At 45.2% G+C, this 21,176-nt stretch overlaps 1 protein-coding gene across 2 annotated transcripts; it reads left to right on the forward strand.

Moving 5' to 3' along the window:
- The first annotated feature begins 5 nt into the window (after positions 1 to 5).
- On the forward strand, positions 6 to 13,874 carry VMA22 (vacuolar ATPase assembly factor VMA22). Of its 2 annotated transcripts, none has more exons than XM_078872467.1 (6): positions 6 to 89; positions 1,540 to 1,670; positions 4,045 to 4,148; positions 9,911 to 10,026; positions 10,660 to 10,833; positions 11,456 to 13,874. In XM_078872467.1, exons 2-6 carry the CDS (start codon positions 1,545 to 1,547, stop codon positions 11,608 to 11,610), a joined length of 675 nt encoding a protein of 224 aa, XP_078728593.1. In that variant the 5' UTR covers positions 6 to 89; positions 1,540 to 1,544; the 3' UTR covers positions 11,611 to 13,874. The 2 variants fall into 2 exon arrangements, with proteins under 2 accessions (XP_078728593.1, XP_078728594.1); XM_078872468.1 differs by having other exon boundaries at positions 37 to 89; positions 1,545 to 1,670.
- The last annotated feature ends 7,302 nt before the right edge of the window (positions 13,875 to 21,176 follow it).

The raw sequence follows: 21,176 nt of genomic DNA on the forward strand, positions 1-21,176 counted from the left end.
GGTGAGGAAGGACCCCGGGAAGGACCCCGGGGGAGGAGCTGCGTAGGTTGCTCTGTTCCGGCATCAGCTGTGAGCCAACTCATTCACAGGTGACCCAACTCATTCACCATCACTCATTCACCATCACTCATTCACCATCACTCATTCACCATCACTCATTCACCATCACTCATTCACCATCACTCATTCACCATCACTCATTCACAGGTGACTCATTCACCATCACTCATTCACCATCACTCATTCACCATCACTCATTCACCATCACTCATTCACCATCACTCATTCACCATCACTCATTCACCATCACTCATTCACAGGTGACCCAACTCATTTACGTTCACTCATTCCCACTCACTCATTCACGCTAACTCATTCCCATTACATTGGACCTAGCTGATTCGTTTACCCCATTCACACTCACTCGTGTCATTCACATGGGACCTGTGTCATTCATATACTGTATCCATTATCATTAATGTACTATATAGTTCATTTACATGGGATCCAGTTAACGCATTTACTGCATTCACTCTCACTGATTAACTCACTCGTTCATATGGGATCTAGTTCACTCATTCATATGGGTTCTACGTAAAGTATTTACTGCAATCATTCTCTACGATGTGCTCATTCTTTCACATGGTGTCTAGTTCATTAACTGCATTAATTATCGTTGACATAGTGATTCACATGGGATAGAGCTCGTTCGTTAACCGTATTATTGATGTACTCATTGCCATGGGATCTATGTCATTACTTCACAAGCGACTTAAACTCATTACACATGGGATCCACTCAATCTATTCGCACGGGATATTCATTCCCAAATGGGTCAAGCAGTCAGCAACAAACAGCACGATCAAAGTTGTAACTGATGAGCATTAACTCGTTTCTTGAAACAACAAAGGTTATAAGAGCCGGGGGTGGGGTGGTGGGGGAGGATTATAAAGTTGAGGAGTGGGGAGGGGCTGGTCACCCCGTGGTGCCCTTATAAAACTCAACGTTTAACCTACTCACGCCGGCTTGTGCCCGCCCTCACAGTCGGGCATATTTGCGGAATACACCACGCCGCCGTTGACCCTGGCCATTGACCGAGCAACCCAACGTTCCTACCAGCTCCCTCCGCAGGAATGTGTTTTGACCTGCTGTGTGGTGGTTGAACACAATGTATGAGACAAAGCAGCCTGGTCGTTCGGCATGCTCAACATTTGTGGAGGAATCATCAGGTAAAGTTCACGGGAACAATAACCATGGCGGTAGGGATAGCGGAGTGATAACAAGGCGACGACGTGCTGCTCAGTTGCTGACTGGAGTGAATTTGCGAGTGTTGGATAATTATGGGCTAATCTCGCTTCAAATGGGATGAATTTGGTCCTTGTGGAACCAGCGATGTTTTGTGATGGAAACTGATATACTGAGTCTCGCTGAATTAGCCCAGTATTTTGAGGACACCGTACCATGCAACCACATGTACAGCACTGCAAATGTGTCTCCACTGACCAGGTCATCCAAGGGAGTTTTTTTTGTTTTACCCAGGGAAGATGAAGGACATGAATAAGGAGGTGAAGGAGGTGCGGGAGGCACTGGACGAGGTGACGCTGGCCACTTTTGATGACCTGGAGAACCTGAATTCGACACGGGCGAGGCTCCATGACCTCATCCAGCAGGTGACCACGTCATCAACGTCATCGTTTAGTTATACAAAGCCTTAGTTAAAAGCCCATTTAGATCTATAAATCCCCATCAGGATTGTCAAAGCAGCGTTGTGCCAAGAATAATTTTAAAAACATGCAATTATGTAGCAGCAAATAAACACAGACATTCCCCGAGGCACTCAATGTTGTATTCATCTCACATAGTGGAAGGGTTTAATCGTAAACAAACCCAATGTAATCTTTCAAGGTATTGCAGCATTGGTGAAGGGCTGTCTTGCTTTGAGACGTCGCCTGGAGTGTTATCCCACAACCGTCTCCCGTTTGCTCCTTCGCTGTCTGGCTGCTTCCTGATCCATAACAATGTCCGGCTTCTAAACAACTTTAATCATCATCATCATCATTTACGACTTCATGTTGCACCTCACACAAACATGAAACAAGTTCCACCTTGTCACCGAGGGTTTTGTGTGCGGCTGTTGGTGACCAGAGAGAGACCGTCCGCTCACTCCACTCCAGAACCTCGTTAAATCACAGGTGGCTGGATCCGAACCCAGGATCTCAGCAGCGCCGGCTCAACGCTCTTGCCCTTTTAGCCACCCGGTCGCCTAATTTATACCCAAATTCAAGATCAACGGCTGGGATATGGCATAGGCTGCATTGCTCCGGCCTCCTTCAACATCTGCCTGGTGCTTTATGTTCGGCCCCTTAAGTGCATCGGGTACAACTTTCTTCTGACAGCCGTTTGAGAATAATCCATCAAACTTCTGTTTTAACAGCTCCGTTTCAAACCATTTGTGCTGATTTTGCCAACACGATTGATTCCGAACTGGTTTCACTCGCACATGTGAGTTGATCAATGTCTTAATCCTGCACAAGCAGTTACCTGTCTACCATGAGGCTCAGCCCTCAGGTCTAGCAATTGCCAACATTCAGTCAACTGTGATGAGTTACTTTTGCTTGGCATCTGGCACCCAGTTGCTTTAACCTATTAATATAAAGATTTGTAAAAACTAACAATTGAATTAGAGATAACATATTCTTGGTTCTTTCGGTAAAGTCACGTAGAAGGGAAATAATAAAATAATATTAATATTAAACAATAAAAATTCTCACTACGTTTCGACTGCAACACAAGCAATCATCATCAGGTGTGAAATCCACAGAAAGAAAAAAAATCACATTTTTTTCAAATTTCCTTTTATTATTTCCCTTCTACGTGACTTTACCGAAAGAACCAAGAATATGAATCCCTGCAGTCTCGAAAGCTTTAAATCTAGAGATAACATGTTTTCATCATTGTTGATGTATTGATATCAGTCCCACTGCGAACGGTGCCACATATGGCAGTTGTAAGCACTCCTTAACATTTCATTTGATACTGCATTCTTGAATCATGCATATCCAGCATTGCTACCTTTGTCTTTGGTTTATTGTCACGTAGTCGCGTGGCATACCCTCTGACACAAGATCCTACTCTACTATATCTTGAAATTCGTTGTGTGTGCAACCATCAGTTTTATCGCAGAAGTTACACCGAGTGTAATCGGGCAACAGTGGGATGACATGATTGGCATGGTTCCTCTTGCAGTGAATTAATCTGGGGGGGGGGGGGGAGCCCCCACTGTCCAATTTCTCCGCCTCTTCGTAGCTTGGCACCTGGGCTCCTCTGTGGCCTGTGGGATCCCAACTCGTTTGCTACGCCACCTTTGGGCAGCACACGAGTTTAAGTGCCCAGATCGGATCTTGTTTTCTTTGGGCTTTGCTCCAACGCCTTCACACATGATATATTTTTTATACAAATACGTTGCATAAACACAACATCAGACAGCTCACATCAGACACCAACAGCAGCTCGCAACACTAGATAATTGAGAAAGTGAGCAGCTACATTCAGTTACGGAATAAGCTCCCTTCACGTGGAGCGAAAAGTTGGACAGCATGGCTAACAACACGCGGTACGACCCAAAAACACATCGGAGGGCTTTTCTATGTTCCTGGAAGTTTCTGTTTTGTAACTTTGTGGTAGCACGACTTCGTGGGACATTAATGTCGCTGTAATACCGAGGCAGCAGGGGGCAGCGCAGCAATATCCACTGTTGCCTGTGCATCAACGTCCATGCTTCCCACCTAAATGAACACACACTGACTACCGTGGTGAAGTATGGTCAGATAACCCACACGGACTTAAGAGACCCTCATCCAGCAGTGGGTTTACAAAGCTGTGCATGTACAAACGCACGTTATCCTAACTGGCTGTGTGTGTGGCTATAAGGAGGGTCTCCGTGGGTATGGGAGTGTCTTCCAGCAGCGTATATCTTCCCGTTGTGCTTGTTTAGTTGTGCCAATGGTGTCAACTGTGAGTGCCACCCTTTGTCGCCCCCGTCAGGGTTGGCTGTCTCTCTCCAAGGCTCGCTACTCCATGGGCAGCCGAGCTGTCTCGACTCTGCAGTACCCGCATCACATCACGCCCCAAGCCCATGTTCACACAAGGTCAGCTCACAAGCGAATAACTCCCCAGACCTTTTTTTAAAATGAAACAAATTATTTGGTGATTGCTGCTGCATTCGTAGTGCTGCACAAGCACAAATGAAATGAATAAATACTCCACACGTCCATACACACGTTTAGAGTTATTGGCTGCTATATATTTCCACGTGATAAACTACTTTGTTGAGCTATCATTTGTGGCCTGATCGCTTCTTAAAAAGAGCTATATAGCTCAGTGGGTCTTCATAATAAAAATGGTTTAGTTTAGTTTTTAGTTTCAACAACACCATGTGTAGCCTTGAAAGGTAAAATATATAATCAGAAATGTTTTCGGGCAATGGCTCTTTCATAGCGGATCGATTGGCCAGAGAGTTTAAGTGGATAATAAGCACTGGAAACTGTACTTTACAGCATGAGGCCTGATATGAATACAATTTTAAAATGTTTTAAGATGAACCGTTTTGAGTTTGGCATACAAATATGACCTCTTAGTATATACGGAGAAACAGATAACCCCTTCACTAATCAAAAGCATAACTAAAACTAATTTGGATTAAAAGAAAACTGATCAAATGTTGCTGGCAAATGTGATCATGGGTGGGCCTGTTGTTATTAGCATAATCTATTTAGGGTTGTGCTCCTGGACCCCAACCCGAGGTGACCAGCTGGCCCAGAGGTCAAAGCACTGAGCTGGGATTAATCCCTGGTTTCAGCCATCCGTGGTGAAACTGGGTTCTCAAGTGTTGAGTAATGGTCGTGACCTATTAATTGAGTTTTTTTTGGGTTAGATCGCGTAAATATATAAATGTATCGTTGAAACCCGCCACCACCCGACACAGCCAACTAGTAAGGGTTGTCATGCAAACAGAACGTGCCAATTCGTCACGAGTACAGCACACCGGTGTGTTGGAGAGCCAAGCCACAGCATTTACAATCTGAGTACGACGTTTCGCCAGTAATTACAACTAGCTTCATCAGGCGACAGCCAGATTTGTGGAGAAGTCCAACTGTTTTGTTCCTCTTATAGAGGCATAGATGTGGTGACCACGCTTCTGCGCTTTTGCGCCACGTGGGGGGGGGGGGATTACTGAGGCAACGTACATTATGTATTATGCGAGCCCTTTGAACTTGTCCTTCCTGTCTATTGTGTGTGTAGTGGGTTCTACGGAGGCACACACTTAAACATAGAGGCAACACATTTATTCTCACACCCCAACAGGGTAACTACATAAAGGTACACTGGTTAACTCCACCACAGCGGGGTAACTACATTACCGGGTCAGTCAGTAACACACTGCCTGACCCATGATGCCGAGCATAAAGACCGAGGCTCGAAGAGACGTAGCACCGACGGGTTCCATTCCAACAGACGGCAGCGATTGCTCTCGGGACCTCGGCTTTATGCTGCCGAGCGTGGCCTGGCTCCGCCTCCGGCCACGCCCCCTTATTGATCTCACCAGGAGGTTCTCGGCCACTCATCACGTGTCCCTCAAGCCACCCTTTGGGCCCCCTCACTACCCTGTCCCGGTCACGTGCTCTCTCGGGTTCACCCAGACTGTCACGTCCTCACTTTCCCTCCCTCTGACCGTCACCAGAACCATGCCCCCTAGGGCCCACTCCTATGCCATGCCTACTCTGGTGCCAGAGAAGGCTCAAGACCCACAGTTCCACTCTTGCGACAGTAGCTGGCGCTGAACGCCATAGTGACTCAATTTACTGCATGTGTATTAAAATAGCCGTACCAACGGTAATCCCTATTGAAGTACGCTGCCCTTTGTAGGCATGCATTTAAATAATGTATTATTTTATTATTCGCTTCCACGCAGCTATCTGAATGGTTCAAGTTATTTTTATTTATTTCAATTTCGATAGATTATCTAATTAGTCTTGGCCAGTAGTAGCTAGTTTTGCACATTTATATATTCATGCAATCTAACTCAACACATCTCTTATGGATGATATTGGTCGTGAAAGCCTACGTGTTAAACTCACCTATTAACTGTTCATTTACACAGAAAGCCCATGAGACTTACAACGGAACCCATAGACCTATACAGATAGACATAGAGGCCTATAGATTCACATAGAGACTAATAAACTCGCTTAGGCTGAGTTGTGATACAACTGCAATTTCATATGTAGAGAGTTGATGGTCCATAATATAGTTTTTTTTGGGTCAGATCGCGTTATTTATAAATTTGTCGTAACCCTCCACCACCCGACACGGCCAAACAGTAAAAAATGTGTCACGTTTTTCAAAGGACAAAAAAAATCACTTCTTTAGCCCACCGGTGTGCTGAAGAGAGAGTCAACAGCATTTTTAAATTTGAGTACGACATTTCGCTGATAATTACAATCAGCTTCATCGGGCAAAATGAAGCTGATTGTAATTATCAGCGAAACATCGTCCTTTGAAAAACGTGACACATTTTTTACTGTTTGGCCGTGTCGGGTGGTGGAGGGTTACGACACATTTATAAATAACGCGATCTGACCCAAAAAACCTATATTATTATGAATAATATTGGTCGCGAAAGCCTACGTGTTAAAGAGTTGATGGTGTCTGCACAAAACAATCACAGCATTAGGTTTGGTTTGACACTAAATTTGGCTGAATTTCACCGCTTGGAATATTTTTAAAAAATATCTCTGTTCGATTGTCATGTGACGAACAACATTACTCTTGATGGCGGAGTGGGCAGGGAAAGTGCTGTCCCCTACTATGTGGATCAGAGGTCGCTTGGTAGAATCTCCAAAGTTGATGTGTGATATTCGTTTCCATTCGATGATCTCTTACACAAAAGGTTGCACGCGGAGCTGAAGGTTTTGAGGGGCCTAAGGCTAAGAGGAGGGTACATATTACAATTGGCAAGGTAAATTCATCAAACATAAATCACTCACTACACTAATTGCTTCACACAAACAAAACATGTTTTCCTAGCATCAGCTGTGGAAAAGTCATGAATGATGTCATCGTAATTCAGCTACTGCCGCTCAGCTATTACTTCAATATATAATGGAGGCCTTAAAAGAGGGCCTGAAAATATGAGGATTTGAGGCCTTAATGGCTTTTGAGTTCGTCTGGCCTTCATTACGCTGCTCTGCTTAAGATGAGAATGTATTTGTTTTTTCTCGTAATGTGACATCGATTGCACAGTCTGGATAACATTGGGGAAAGAGACAAAGAAGTTAAAACAAGTTTTGCCTGGAGACCAGCAGAAGAATCATAATGGGAGACTGATTTGGAATGAGCCGTTTGGAGCAGTTTGACGTTATTTCCATTCCTATGTTTCCTTACACTGAAGCACTGAAAACATTTCTTTAAACTTTATGTGTGCTTTATAATTCCAAGGACGTGCGTGTTTGGGTTCTGTCGGATGTGTGTCACCAGGCATCGGATTGTATCAAGAAAATTGCCATGGGATTGCTAAAGACCAGTCTTAATTTAAACCGACTTATCCTGTTTCCTGGCAGCAGTCACCCATTGTTTGGAGGGATTGGCCACTAACTGCCCTTCCCCTGTCCTAATGATACCCCTGAAAGCAACTGCTCTGAAAACAAACATCGCCTGACCGGTGGTCTGTTTGTTTTTTTTCTGTCTTTTTCCTCAGTGGTATCCCAATTGTGATATCGGGGTCACGTCGTGAGACAAAGCAAATATTCCGTTCTCTCTCCGAGCGGTGCAGCCCTTCATGTTTAGAGAACGTCCAACAGGAGTGAATACAAGAGAGCTGGTCTACAGTGTGGTCCACATGTATTGTGACCCCAAATTAATTTACCCCTAACATTTTTTTTTGTTACTTTGCACGTTAAATAAACCTTACTTAAGAAAAAGATTACATTTTTAGAGGATGAAATGGGGGTCACGAGACATCTGGACCACCCTGTCTATTGCAGAGAACAGCGCTTACCAACGTGCTTGCCACAGAGAATAATGTTCATGACTTATTTTTTTATTTTCATAGCTAGTATTCAGCCAAATTAAGTGCAGAAGCCAAATATATTTTTTTAAACTGGGGCGGGGGGGGGGTTTGTTGTGCCCTTATTGGTGACAGGTTTAATCAAAGGTTGAGCCAGGATAGCGATTCTATGGGCAATCGCCATGCGTAAAACAGGTGGTGTAGGCTGCTATGAGGCTAGGTTGTCAGCAGAGGGGCGTTTCAACAAAATTTGTTGTTGTACTGCACTACGTTCCAACATCTATGCTCACCATCTTCACCAAACCAGCACTCACCAGCATGATGAAGTCCCATTCAATAACTCCCGCACGACCCGTTTGGCATTGTGGAGGTTGTCATCCAGCAGCGGATAGACAAAAGGGCTGTATACAACATTGCTTCGTGTGAAATAAATATTGGTATATTCCATGGGGCACATCTTTGCGTGTCTCTTCTAGTCACACATGGATCTGTGTGTATTTGTACTCTGTACCCAAAGTCTTTTTAGGTACAGAGTACAAAGAGGCTTCGTGGTTATATTTGGAGATCCAGTTTGTCAGCTTTTCAGAATCAATGGGTTGGCTCCTATTCTTTAGTGTAATTATTCAAACGGGTACAACACTGACAGTTGCAGGCAATACAATGACATTGCATTGTTAGTGTTACTGTATGTGGTGTACATGGACATGTACAGCATGATTGTCAATCCACTGCTGCATGAGGACCTCTACCCATGTAAATTGCGAGTGCACACTAAACGGTTGCCATCTTGACAAAACGGACACACCATTGCCTTGGTGATTTGTACCAATGTCCATAATGGAGACGTGGAATAATTCTAGATTTGAAGCTTTCGTGACTGCAAGGTCACGTAGGTAAAAAATAATAATAAATAATAATAAATGAAAATCAATTAAATCACGACGTTTCGGAGGCAACACAAGTCTCCGTCTTCAGGCGGGACCGTCACAGCTAAATTTACTGTATCAAGTGGAAAAAAACCTAAGAGTATGAGACATGGAATAATTTATCTTGAAATCTGAATCGCAGACCGGTATCTGGCCCACTGTTTTAGCATCAGCTGATCACATAATCACAAACTGTATAATCTAGATTTGAAGTATACATGTATACATGCTGTATATATGTTGTACATACTGTATATATGTATACATGTCTACAGCCCTGTTGTCAATTCCGTTCTGGGTGAGGGCCTTCCCATGCCATGCATGTCATAGGGGTTATATGACCATATTCACCACGCTGGTCAGTGCGGGTTGGTGAAGGTCTGGGGAGTACAGAACAAAGGCAGCCGACCATGGCACTGGCTGCAACACACGCCACCCCGGCGTGTGGCGTGCTCGCCTTAATAGATGCTCGCAAGCATCACTTGCCTCAACAGTCTTTAAAAGGCTATACAGGGGGGCCTAAATGTCAGACAAATTCATTTATTTTAATACTGGAATTAAAACATTTTCATGATTTATTCTTTAAGTTTATATTGTATCCTCATTATTAAATTCTAAATGTTTTTTTCCTGTGGGATCACCTCAAAACTGTCGTTTACAAAACTCCACCAAGAACCCTGAATGAATTCAGCCAAAACATAATCGATGGATGTTCAAAGATTACACCGTGTAATCTTAAAAAAAAAGTCCTCAATTCATTTCAAAAGAGTATTAATGTTAACGGAAGTCCGTTTGAATATTTGTGAAAATAAAACAAATAACCCAATGGAATGTATTCCAATAAATACAATAACCCTGTGTGTCCTGACTTTTGGGCCACCCTGTACATACTGTGTGGGCGCTCGTTGTCTCGGCGTAGTGAGACAGAAGGAGACGGATTTCAGTTCCTCACGGAGCTCACGAGGGCCCAGACGACAGCGCCAAGTGAGCACCAGCAGCAACAAGTGGAGGAGCTTGGAGCAGCTGAGAGCCCTGGTAGACGCCTGCCCACCAGCACCACCACCATGAACACCACCACCAGCACTAGCATTGGCACCAGCAACAACAACAACCGCCATTCGCCGCTAAGTGGCGGTGATGTCACGTGCTTGTGCCAGGCCATGTGCACGTTCAGGCCACGTGGAGTGTCAAACGCCCGCTGGCAGGAGGCCACGGGGCAGACTCGGGTGCCACGGGTTGACTGACTCAGATGACTGGCCGATGCACCACCTTGGCCCCCTTCTGTGCCAGCACCACCGTTAACACCAACACCACCACCATGAATACCGCTACCACGAGCATCACCTGCCAACAGCAGCACCAGCAGCATTGCCACCAGCAACAACAACCGCCATTCGCCACTAAGTGGCGGTGACGTCACCACGATGCTTGTGCCAGGCCACCAGCACCACCGTTAAAACCCACACCACCATTACCACCACCATTACCACCACCATTAATGACACCTCCACTACCACCACGAGCACCGCCATTAATACCATCACTAACACAAGCACCGCCAGAAACGGCACCACCGCTGCCAGCATCAGCACCATGATTAACACCAACACCACCACTCTTCAGCGGCCATGTCTATTGAAGTCGAGGTGTGTCTGTCTCATTGTTTAGAACTGCGTAGAAGGAAGGCACCGCCCAGCAATGGTGTCAAAGAGGAGCCATCATTTCGCGACAAATGCCCCAGCGAAGACAAGCAGGCGGGTTTGGAGAGCAGTGACCCACTGCGCTGGTTCGGCATCCTGGTGCCACAGAACCTGCGGCAAGCCCAGGGGAGCTTCCGAGAAGGTACGGCAGCAGATTCATTCAGCAGTGATGTGACGCAAATGAATGGTCTAGCCTCATCCTCTTAAGTGAGGTTTGTTGTCCATGACCGATGATTTCCATCTTTGCTGATGTTCATCGTTTCTCATGGTGAGTTCCATGCAGCTGCTCACACTCAGAATCATCTTTTGTATTTATCCTGGAGAAATCCGATGCTGGATCTTGGGACTCTGAGAGATGGCGACAGCTTAGGGGAGGCCTTCATCCAGCGGCTGATTGTCTGATGACGAGTCTTGTGTGTGCTGTGCGTTACACTGTGTTTGCGTGCGGGTGTGTGTTGTGCGGAAGTGTAGCGGTTAGCGCGCGGCGCTATGAACCCGATGACCCGAGTTCGATTTCCGCTCATGGCCAACACCAGTGACGGTTATCTGAACTGGTCCTGGGCCTCCCCTTGGTCAACTCAGCTTCAAATGAGTACCTGGTGCGGTGTCTAAAACATTGCCACTGACAAAGGCAGCCGGGCATGGTGCTGGCCACCCACCCCCTCATGTGCCGTGCCGGCCTTCATAGGTGCTCGCTATCAGCACTTGCCCCAACAGTTTGTTAAGGCTTCACGGGGCATCTTTGTCTTTGTGCGGACACACAGCGGTGTTGCTGGCGGGCGAGGTGGCCACGCTGCAGGCGCGCGTGGAGGAGCGGCGGGTGCGCCACCGAGCCCTGCTTGAGAAGAAAACCGCCCTCCTGGCGAATGACGGAGAAACACGGGGCGAGGAGAGAGGGGAGCTGCTTGCTGAGCAGTAGTCGCTCGTCTTGGGGGGGGGGGGGGGCCGGGGGAGGGGTAGTGTCGCCACGGCGACGTAGCGACCAGCTTCGTCTAATTTACCGAAGCCCTTTCGTTTATGCCAGTTGGGTCCCTCCAACATTGGCAGACACAGGAGGTGACAGCCTCCTTTGAAACCCTGAGGGTTATGTTCCTGAAAATCATACCGGTTACCGTATGTCCCAGAGAAAATATATTCATTGTGGTTTTTATTTATGGTGGGCACGATGTCAAAATGTTGGGACCACTCCCCTCCCCTTGGGAAGTTCCTACTTCCACCTCTGAAATATCTTCAATTGTTGAGTTAACTTGTTGTGTGACTTTTGTTTTCCTCGTATTTATCTGGGTTATTCTATCGGTTGCTGTTATTAATGTCCATTGGTCGTTATAATTAATGACACTCGTAAAAAATCTGATGACACCGATGTCATGTGAACTAAAAGAGCATGAGCTCACCGTGTTGTAACTTTTAGGTAACGTTAAAAGTGGTTGCATAAACAGTGGGTACAAAGACGGTGAGTTATTGTCACGATGCTAATCTCCGGCGGATAGTAAGACGAATTCTGGAACTTTATTGCTACTGAAATCAATTTGTGACGTCGCTACATAAAAGTAACGCCTGATTATAGCCTGGAACGCCATTTCTCAAGTCACCCGTGCTGCTGACTCCCTGCCCCGTGCTCCAAGTCCAGGTTCAAGACCCTCATTTTTCCCACTGCCTATGACTGCCTTTATCAAAAATCAAGTTTGCTCACGGTTTCTCTACAGTGTCTTTAGACATGGTCACATTTAGGCTCTGTTGTAAACAAATTGTATTGTAAATGGTTATTATTGTAAACAAAGAGTATTGTTTCCCAGGCTCATGGAACTGGGCTTAAATGAACAAATCTTGAAAGAAGGTGTCTTTGTGTTTTCTCGGTGTAATAATCTCTCCGTCGAATTAAAAATGTAAATCCGGTTAGCCCTTAAGCCTAAACAAAGGCTGCGGTCTTCAGTTGCAATTAATTCAAGGCACCACACCAAGCCAAGCCAAACTTGTCAAGGCTGTAAACAGTTTCCCCCCCCCTCCCCCCTGTCATTTCAATGTCGTAATTCACAAGCGTAGGCCACTGTGTGCCGGCATCAGGGTCAAACTCAAAAATTCCATCACAAACTGCCCCGTTGGGATAATACATAGCAATCACCCCACCCCCACCAATACTGGTAGGCCAGGTACTGCCCTCCCAGTGCTGCACAGGGACAGCTGACAACTTGGGGGGGGGGGGGTTCCCTTTTCAAATGTTGAGATGGGATGTGAATGTAAAGCACTCTGACGCTCCGGCGGGTAGTAAGACGCTATATCAACCACAAATCATTATACTATACAGGCAGTCCCTAACTTGCAAACGCCCGTCCTCCGAACATCCGCACTTAGGAACGAGCTTCCATAAGATATGGATTTAATTTATTTTTTGCACTCACAATACAGCAACTCTTGTGTATTATCACACTTCCGATTAGCATGGTTGGCTACGTATGGTGCGAAAGAAGATCAACATACATAATCGATTATTTACTATTGACATTTTCAAATGTACGTTTAGGGTAATGTAACCAGCGAGACAACAAAATAAGATGCAAAATGAGACCATACAAATGATAAAGGATTTTATTCTTGAATAGTGACCGCAAATCATGACATTTGAATTGGCACTCAGCTACTGGTAATTAACTACGTTTTATTGTCTCTCACGGCTGGCTCTGACACGTTGCAATATGAAGGAATAATAGCTTTCAGCTCTGTCAATCCACTACTGGACGAAGGCAAACCCCACACCATGTCGAACGAGGGCCTTCCCACGCCGTGTTGATTATTGGGGTTCATTTGACCATACTTCACCATGCTGGTCAGTGGGTGTGAGTGATTAGGGAGGTGACCAAGGTACCGTGCAGATATTGACCGCTACCGGGAATTGAACTCGGATCTTCGGTTTCTTCACGCATTGCACAAACTGACCTAGATACGATGGAATCTAGTCCATGGGCTGACCGAGATGAAGTGAAAGCTGCAATGTAAACGCATGGCTGTTAGCCACCAAGGGTCAGTTTTGAGGAAGCCACACACGCACATGGAAGTGCCTCGTTCAAAGCCACCGCTCCAGTTCTAGTTATTGATCTTGAAGGGCAGCATCGTGCCAGATAGTGGAACTTTAATGTTTGTCATTTTCATACTCTTTGGGTCTTTCGGTAAAGTCACGTAGATAGAAAAATAATCATAAAAATCACGACGTTTCGATCGCAACACCAGCAATCGTCTTCAGGACTGCTGAGGCAGGAATTGTTTCACCTGAAGACGATTGCTTGTGTTGCGATCGAAACGTCGTGAGTTTTTATTTTATTATTTTTCTGTCTACGTGACTTTACCGAAAGACCCAAAGAATATGAATTCCTGAGGTCACAAAAAATTGAAGTCAAGATTGATCATCTTTTGTTAACATTCCAGCGCCACTGATATTTTTCCAGATATATTTTTTCTCAGGGCTGCCTGAAACGCAATGGGGAAGCATGTCTGTGCACAAACAACAACTTTTCCACAGGTAGAAAAAGTTTACAAAAAAGAAAGTGTCTCCTGATAAGAGTATAGACATATACAGACCTTCGTGATGTCGTGAGTCCAATGGCATCGTGGATAGCACTCGTCTCTTGTCCTTGATTCAAGGTCTTGTGTCTCGCGATCCTGCCATGCCTGATAAAGCCCTTTGCCAAGTCAAGGTGACTGACATACAGGACCTTCACACTGCTAATCGCAGCACGCCAAGGATGCGTGCAATGTTTGTCACTGTTTTGTTCGCAAAAAGGACAGCCAATAATGCTAAAGTGCAACTTATCGCAGGCTTGCGAATTCTTTTAAAGCGGGTTTTATTTTATGATTCGTTATCATATTTTACCCGCTAAAACAAAGTATGGAATGTGTAAATATGTTGGCGGTTGTGCAAAGAATATATGAAAGAGGTAAATATATGTATACAAACATATTTTGCAAGCAAGATAAGCAATACATGCACGGAGGTTATATTTTGCAGTCCAGTATTTCGTCGTCACGGAATACTCGGTACAGGATAGTTGCTGTGGTTCTTGTGCTGGAATAAATGTGAATTTGTGCAGAAATTCGAAATCACTTTTTGCTTAAAGAAGAATGCGAAGGAGGAAGTGGTGGCGCAGAAGTAATCGGATTGTCTTTGAACACAACGACCTAAGTTCGCGATTGATATCTAAACCAGTTCCCCCCCCCCCCCGTTCACCAACCTGCATTGACCACCCTGGTGTAGTTATGATCAAACAACATCTAAATACCATCATCGCATGGTGAGGCATTTACAGCCAAGTCCTGTAAATTAGTATTGTTAACCGAGGGAAAAAAAGCCAACATTTCAACTGACAGATTCCTTAGCAATAATTGTAGTGTGTTTATGTTTGTGAAGGATGTTTATAATTTCCCAGTAAGCGACACATGTGCTGTTTGCACAGCATGCAATTGTAAATCCCACACATCCACATAATTATACTGCACGTCTAATAAGACAAACATTAGCCATACTCACTGCTGTGGCAAGTGCTGTTAGCGAGCACCTGTGAAGGTCGGCACGGCACACGAGTGTGTTGCGTTTCCAGCACCCCGCCCGATCGCCTTTGTCTCCCCAGTGCTGTTTACACTGCACTCATTGAAGACTAAGCAAACCTTGGCATCACCCAGGACTGGTTTAAATATCACCATCCACTAATTTTAGCCATAGCCAGGATTCAAACTCAGGTCACTGGGTTTATAACAATGTGCACTCCCCACTACCCCGTGTGTACATGCGTAGCTCTACCACAGTTTTTTTAAGGTTTCAGAAGTGGAGTGTGTATTTTTAGCTTCTGAAAGGTTACACTCAAGGGCCGAAACGCAATGTTGAGCAAGTCATTGTTAGACAGGATACTGACGTCAGGCTAACACCTAAAGTACTTTTCAGAATGAAATGCTGAATGCAATGTATTGTCAGTGGCTTATTTTGCCAGGCAGTGGTGGCGCCACGCCTGTAAATCAATACGGTGGAGGTGAGGGTTGGTACGCTGCAAGAGAGGTTCATCATCGTCCATACTTCACACATTGTGTAACTCCCTCCCTTCCCGTCGGTGTCACCATACCCTGACATTCCGGCAGAGGGCGGTACAGCGAAATGTCGACTCCACCTTTTCCGTCCGTATGGTACGCGTGGGTTTTCTCCAGGTGCTCCAGTTTCCTGCCACGTGTAATCACTCATTCTAGATTTGAAGCTTTCGTGACTGCAATGATTCATATTCTCAGGTTTTTTCGGTAAAGTCACGTAGGTAAAAACATTAAAATTAATGAAAGTAAAATAATTATTTTGTTTTGTTTTATTTTACTTTCATTAATTTTAATGTTTTACCTACGTGACTTTACCGAAAAAACCTGAGAATGTGTAATCACTCGTTAGTTGGCCCACAACACATTGATATATAGAGGACCGCAGAGCTTGGGCAAATGTTGGCGCCTGCTCACCGCCTGGCTGCTACTGCCTATGTTGTGGTTTGGCTCTCCAACACACCGATGTGCTGTACTCGTGACGAATTGGCATGTTCTGTTTACGTGACGTGGCTGTGTCGGGTGGTGGCGGGTTTTAACGACACATTTATATATTTACGTGATCAAACCCCCCCAAAAAAACTGTATTATGGATGCCTTCCCACTTGTCCGTGGTTCCTCGCGTGTCTGAGTGTCTCTCTTCGTGAATGAATGAATAATCTCCATTTGAAGTTTTCGTGACTGCAGGGATCCATACTCTTTGGTTCTTTCGGTAAAGTCACGTAGGTATAAAATAAGCAGCCCTTTTGCCCACTTCAGCAATTGTTTCTTGATGTGGTTGTCCCACCTGATGACGGACGCCTGTGTTGCGCCCGAAACGTCGTGATTTAATTTATTTTATTCCTACGTGACTTTGCCGAAAGAACCAAAGAGAATGAATTAATACTTTGCGGTGGCGCATTACAAGTTGAACGTTGCTCTTAATCATCGTTTAATTTTCATTTGAAAGCTGTTTTGCTTACCGGCTTTACACTCCTGTTACGTGGCATGTGACCTGTGCATGAAGCAATGCAGGAATGTTTGATGCAAGAATTAGGGTGGAGCGGATGAGCAACCGGTAGTTCTGCAACGCTCGTAAAGGTTGTAATAAGGAAGTAGGACATAGCACAGATGGGGCATTTCCCTCTGTAAACAGGTTTCAAAATCCCTTCGAAGAAAATTGGTGGCGTGTCAATGCAAACTTCTTACATCGTGACGCATTGGCGCGTTGCGTATGGACCTGGAGCGTCTTGCGTCATGTAAACTTTGGTAAGAAAGAGACTTTGCTTCATTTGGTTCTGAATTGGTGTCGTAACCTTTACGACCAAGTCGCCTCCAATGTCTCTCATCTCGTCACATTTTGGAAGCTAAGCAGCGCCGAGTCTGGATAGGGCACGTTCATAATGACGTCACGCACCTACAGGGGGGTGGATTTCAGACATTTGTGACAATGTGTGACGAGGGGGGGGGGAGAAATGTGACGTCACATAAAAATGCGCAACTTTAAATAAATACAGACAACACGTTCTACTTAATGAAATAGACTTTTTGATAAATGTTTTCTCCTACAACATCAGAGTGCAGCGGCACATTAAATACGCACTATAATAACAATAGTTAAAAGCGATTTGAAGCATGTTTTATTTGGGGGGGGGGGGCAGAGCTTTGTGACGTCATATTTGAGGGGAGGGGTCTGACTTTTTGTGAAGCCGTGTGACGAGGGCGGGGGGTAAAAAATCGTCCAAAATCGCGTGACGTCATTTATGGACGGCCCCATAGTGCTTGGATGGGCGCTCGTCGTTCGTGACATGTGTAGTAGGCTTTGGGTGCCCGACTACGCTACGTAAGGTAGGAAAGAAGTTCAACATACACACAGCAGAGAAAAGTGCAGCAAAGCCAATTATTGAACGATACTTATAAGCTCCCATGTCTACCCTCACTGCCCTTCACGGTCACCCCACTGGCAAGCGTGGTGAAGCACGATCAAGTAACCCGCACGACCCACACAGCGTGGGCAGGCTGACTTGTGGAACTTTGCTACATTTTATGAACCTGAGTGTTGTTCTGAGTTATAAAATTATTTTTGTTCGGCGTGTAGTATTTTTAAATCCTTTATATTAAGTTCGCGTGCTTGCTTGCGCGCTTACGACCGTGCAAATCTTTCGGTCGTTTTTTAACCCACTTCCCGTGATCCATTCGAGCTGACATTTTGCACACAGACTCGTTGTGCGTGACAATTTAGTTTCGTGAAAAAATTTTTCCAAAATTTTACACTTTTTAGGAAACATTTTTATTTATTTAATTACCAATTTCTTAATGGTGGCAGGCAATCATCTGACCCATAGGTGGCAGCCATCTCAAGCCAGAGGACGAGAGGACTCTAGCCACCACGCATATAAAGGATTTATAGGGAAAAACTTTGTTTTTACGGGTTATTTTTTTATTTTTGAGACTTGGTGTTTATTCATCCTCACAGCAGCTTTTGGTTTGCCATCGGACAAAGACGGTCACCGCATTACACGCTTAAAGATGGGCTTCTGTGGCCGTCTGGAATGCTCTTCCGATATTAGGAAACCACTGGAGCTATGCACTTTTAAATCTAGATTTATTTAGAACTGCTTTTGGTGATTAGTTTGTTGTCCGACCCAGGCACCGCCGATTAGCACGCTTGGCTACGTACGGTGCGAAAGAAATGCAGCATACATAGTGATTGAGTTATTCCGTGGGTGTTACAGGTCGAAACATGCAAACATGCAGATGTTTCCAGACGGTCAATTTTTTTATTATAATATCGCCTGTTTTTTTAACTACCCACGCTCACTCCACCCTCACTGTATATTATCTCGATCTGCCCGTAGCTCGCCGGTCACGAGGAGGAGATGAAAGAGCAATGTCACGTTCTTTTGTGTGCACCCTTGCTCAATAGTCATTGTGTACTTGGCCAAAGAATACAGTGTAAAGGTAAGGGGGTTGCAGTGGCAGTGGCACACAAGGTCACGTTTACACGAGGGGAAAAACCCCCTAGTTAATCTATTTTGCATGCCATTTGAATAGAAAGTTTATAACTGTTGTTTTTTTAATTTTGGAAAGCGTTCACATGGTATTTGGGGGTCACGATACGGCTTCCATTTGTATGTATCTCCTCCAAGTGAGTGTTGTCGGGCAATGATCGATGATGTACGTGACAGAACGCACTGTTCTTCACCTGAGGACGGCTGCTTGCGTTGTGGCCGAAACGTTGTGAGAATTATTTTATTATGTTTTATTTTCGTTATTTTATTATTTCCCTTCTACGTGACTTTACCGAAAGAACCAAGAAGAAGAACGCACTTCACCACAATCACAATGAGGCGGCAGCTTATTTCCCCCACCTTTGGAGGAGGTAGCCATAACTTTCGCACGTGTTGTTGTTTTAACACAGTTAAATGCAGTCTAGTGATTTCGAGACGAGGCGAAGCCAGGTACCGTAGTTCCTTCAATGAATGTTCAACAAGTGCCGTGTTAGGGACACCGCAGGCTGACGACATATCTCACCACCGGCTATCACTGCCTTTCCGGACTGACGAAAGCATCCAGGCACGGATTCAGAAAAGTTTTCCTGGCAATGACAGGGAAATAGCAATATCCTGAAATGTTAGCGTTATATTTGTCTGTTATGAAGCAGTGTTGATTATGAACGTGGGTTTGGTTCTTTGACATGTGCAAATAATGTGGTTTGTTAATCATGTGCACTGGCTTTTGTGAGTATACAGCGGATTTGTTGAGTCCTTTGAGATGTCAGCTTATTCATGGAAACTTGAGCAGCTGAAGGTTTCCTTCCACTAGGGAACTCAGTGCTTGTGAAAATGGGGCCACTGAGGGAACTGTGGAAGCACAGCATGTATACAGTACATGCGAATTACTTGTTCACTTATTGACGTAAGTACAAGTGAAAATACATTTGGCACGTTCGTCTTTAACACTGCATCGATCAACTATAGAGTCGGCGAATGTTTCAGGCAATGTCTCTTCAGAGTAGGATGTGAAATAAAGAAGAAGACTGCATGCAAAAGAGTCAAATGTTAACGGAATGGCTCTAACGTGTTGTTTTACAAATTAGCCACATCCGTGCAGTGACGAAACAACTGACATATTACTGGTAGGAACCTCCAGCCCACAGGGGATTATTGTGTCCGTCCGTCCGTCGTGAATCCAAAAATTGGAGGGGTGGGGCTGGGTGGAGAGGGGTGGGTGGGGGGCTGGGTGGGGAGGGTAGGGGCTATGTGGGGAGGGGTGGGGAGGGGCTGGGTGGGGCTGGGTGGGGGGTGGGAGGGGTGGGGCTGGGTGGGGAGGGGTTGGTCACCCCGTGGTGCCCTTATAAAACTCAACGTTTAACCTACTCACGCCGGCTTGTGCCCACCCTCACAATCGGCCATATTTGCGGAATACACCACGCCGCCGTTGACCCTGGCCATTGACCGAGCAACCCAACGTTCCTACCAGCTCCCTTTGCAGGAATGTGTTTTCACGGGGGAAAAAAAACATCTGACAAGATAGGGACTTAATGTCTCACTCGCAAGTCATTGGGTTGCCGGTAACCTGAAGTTGGCGTGTGATTGATCCGCCCATACTTGACATCTGTGAAAAAGAGCTTCATAGCTCATCGGATTCCTCCAGTCTGATTCTGACTAGTAACCCATGACCCACTGCCATAGCATGAGGTACAGTGGAAGTGGTGTGCTGGGTTTAGAAATTATTACACCCGGCACACCACTGAAGAACAGTCCCCGTCTGATATGAAGTCCTGGTTTTTGTCCTGACCGGTTCAGTTCAGTTTCATGTATTAGGTATAGCCCTGTGAGCCATTCGGCTCTTGAATCGGGTGCAACCGCAACAAACAAAAACATGAACAAGAAACATCTTAAAGTGACTACGCGCAACAGAAACATCCAGGAGAAAAACACAGGTGAAGGTGTGAGTAGCGCACCTCCGATTAGTACGGTTGTCTTCGTACGGTGCGAAAGAAGTTCAACATAGATACTGCCCACAGACTAACACTACCCGTAGACTCAATGCTCCACCTCTGATTAGCACACGGTTGGCTACGTACGGTGTGAAAGAAGTTCAACATAGATACTGCCCACAGACTAGCACAACCCGTAGACTCAAAGCTCCACCTCCGATTAGCACGGTTGGCTACGTTCAACGTGCATACATACAACACACACAAATGGATGTTATTCTTTGGTTCTTTCGGTAAAGTCACATATAAAGATAAAATAATAAAATAAATAATAGCATACGACGTTTCGATTGCAACACAAGCAATCATCATCAGGTATAATGAAATAGCGACATAAGATCTAACCAGAAAACTATAGACAGACATATAAGCAGACAGATATAATCAAGATACATAGAGCGAGCAACACAGGTACAGAGAGGGGTGATCGTCTCTGTGGG

Source organism: Lampetra fluviatilis, chromosome 34, assembly GCF_964198595.1.
Source record: "Lampetra fluviatilis chromosome 34, kcLamFluv1.1, whole genome shotgun sequence".
NCBI lineage: Eukaryota > Metazoa > Chordata > Hyperoartia > Petromyzontiformes > Petromyzontidae > Lampetra > Lampetra fluviatilis.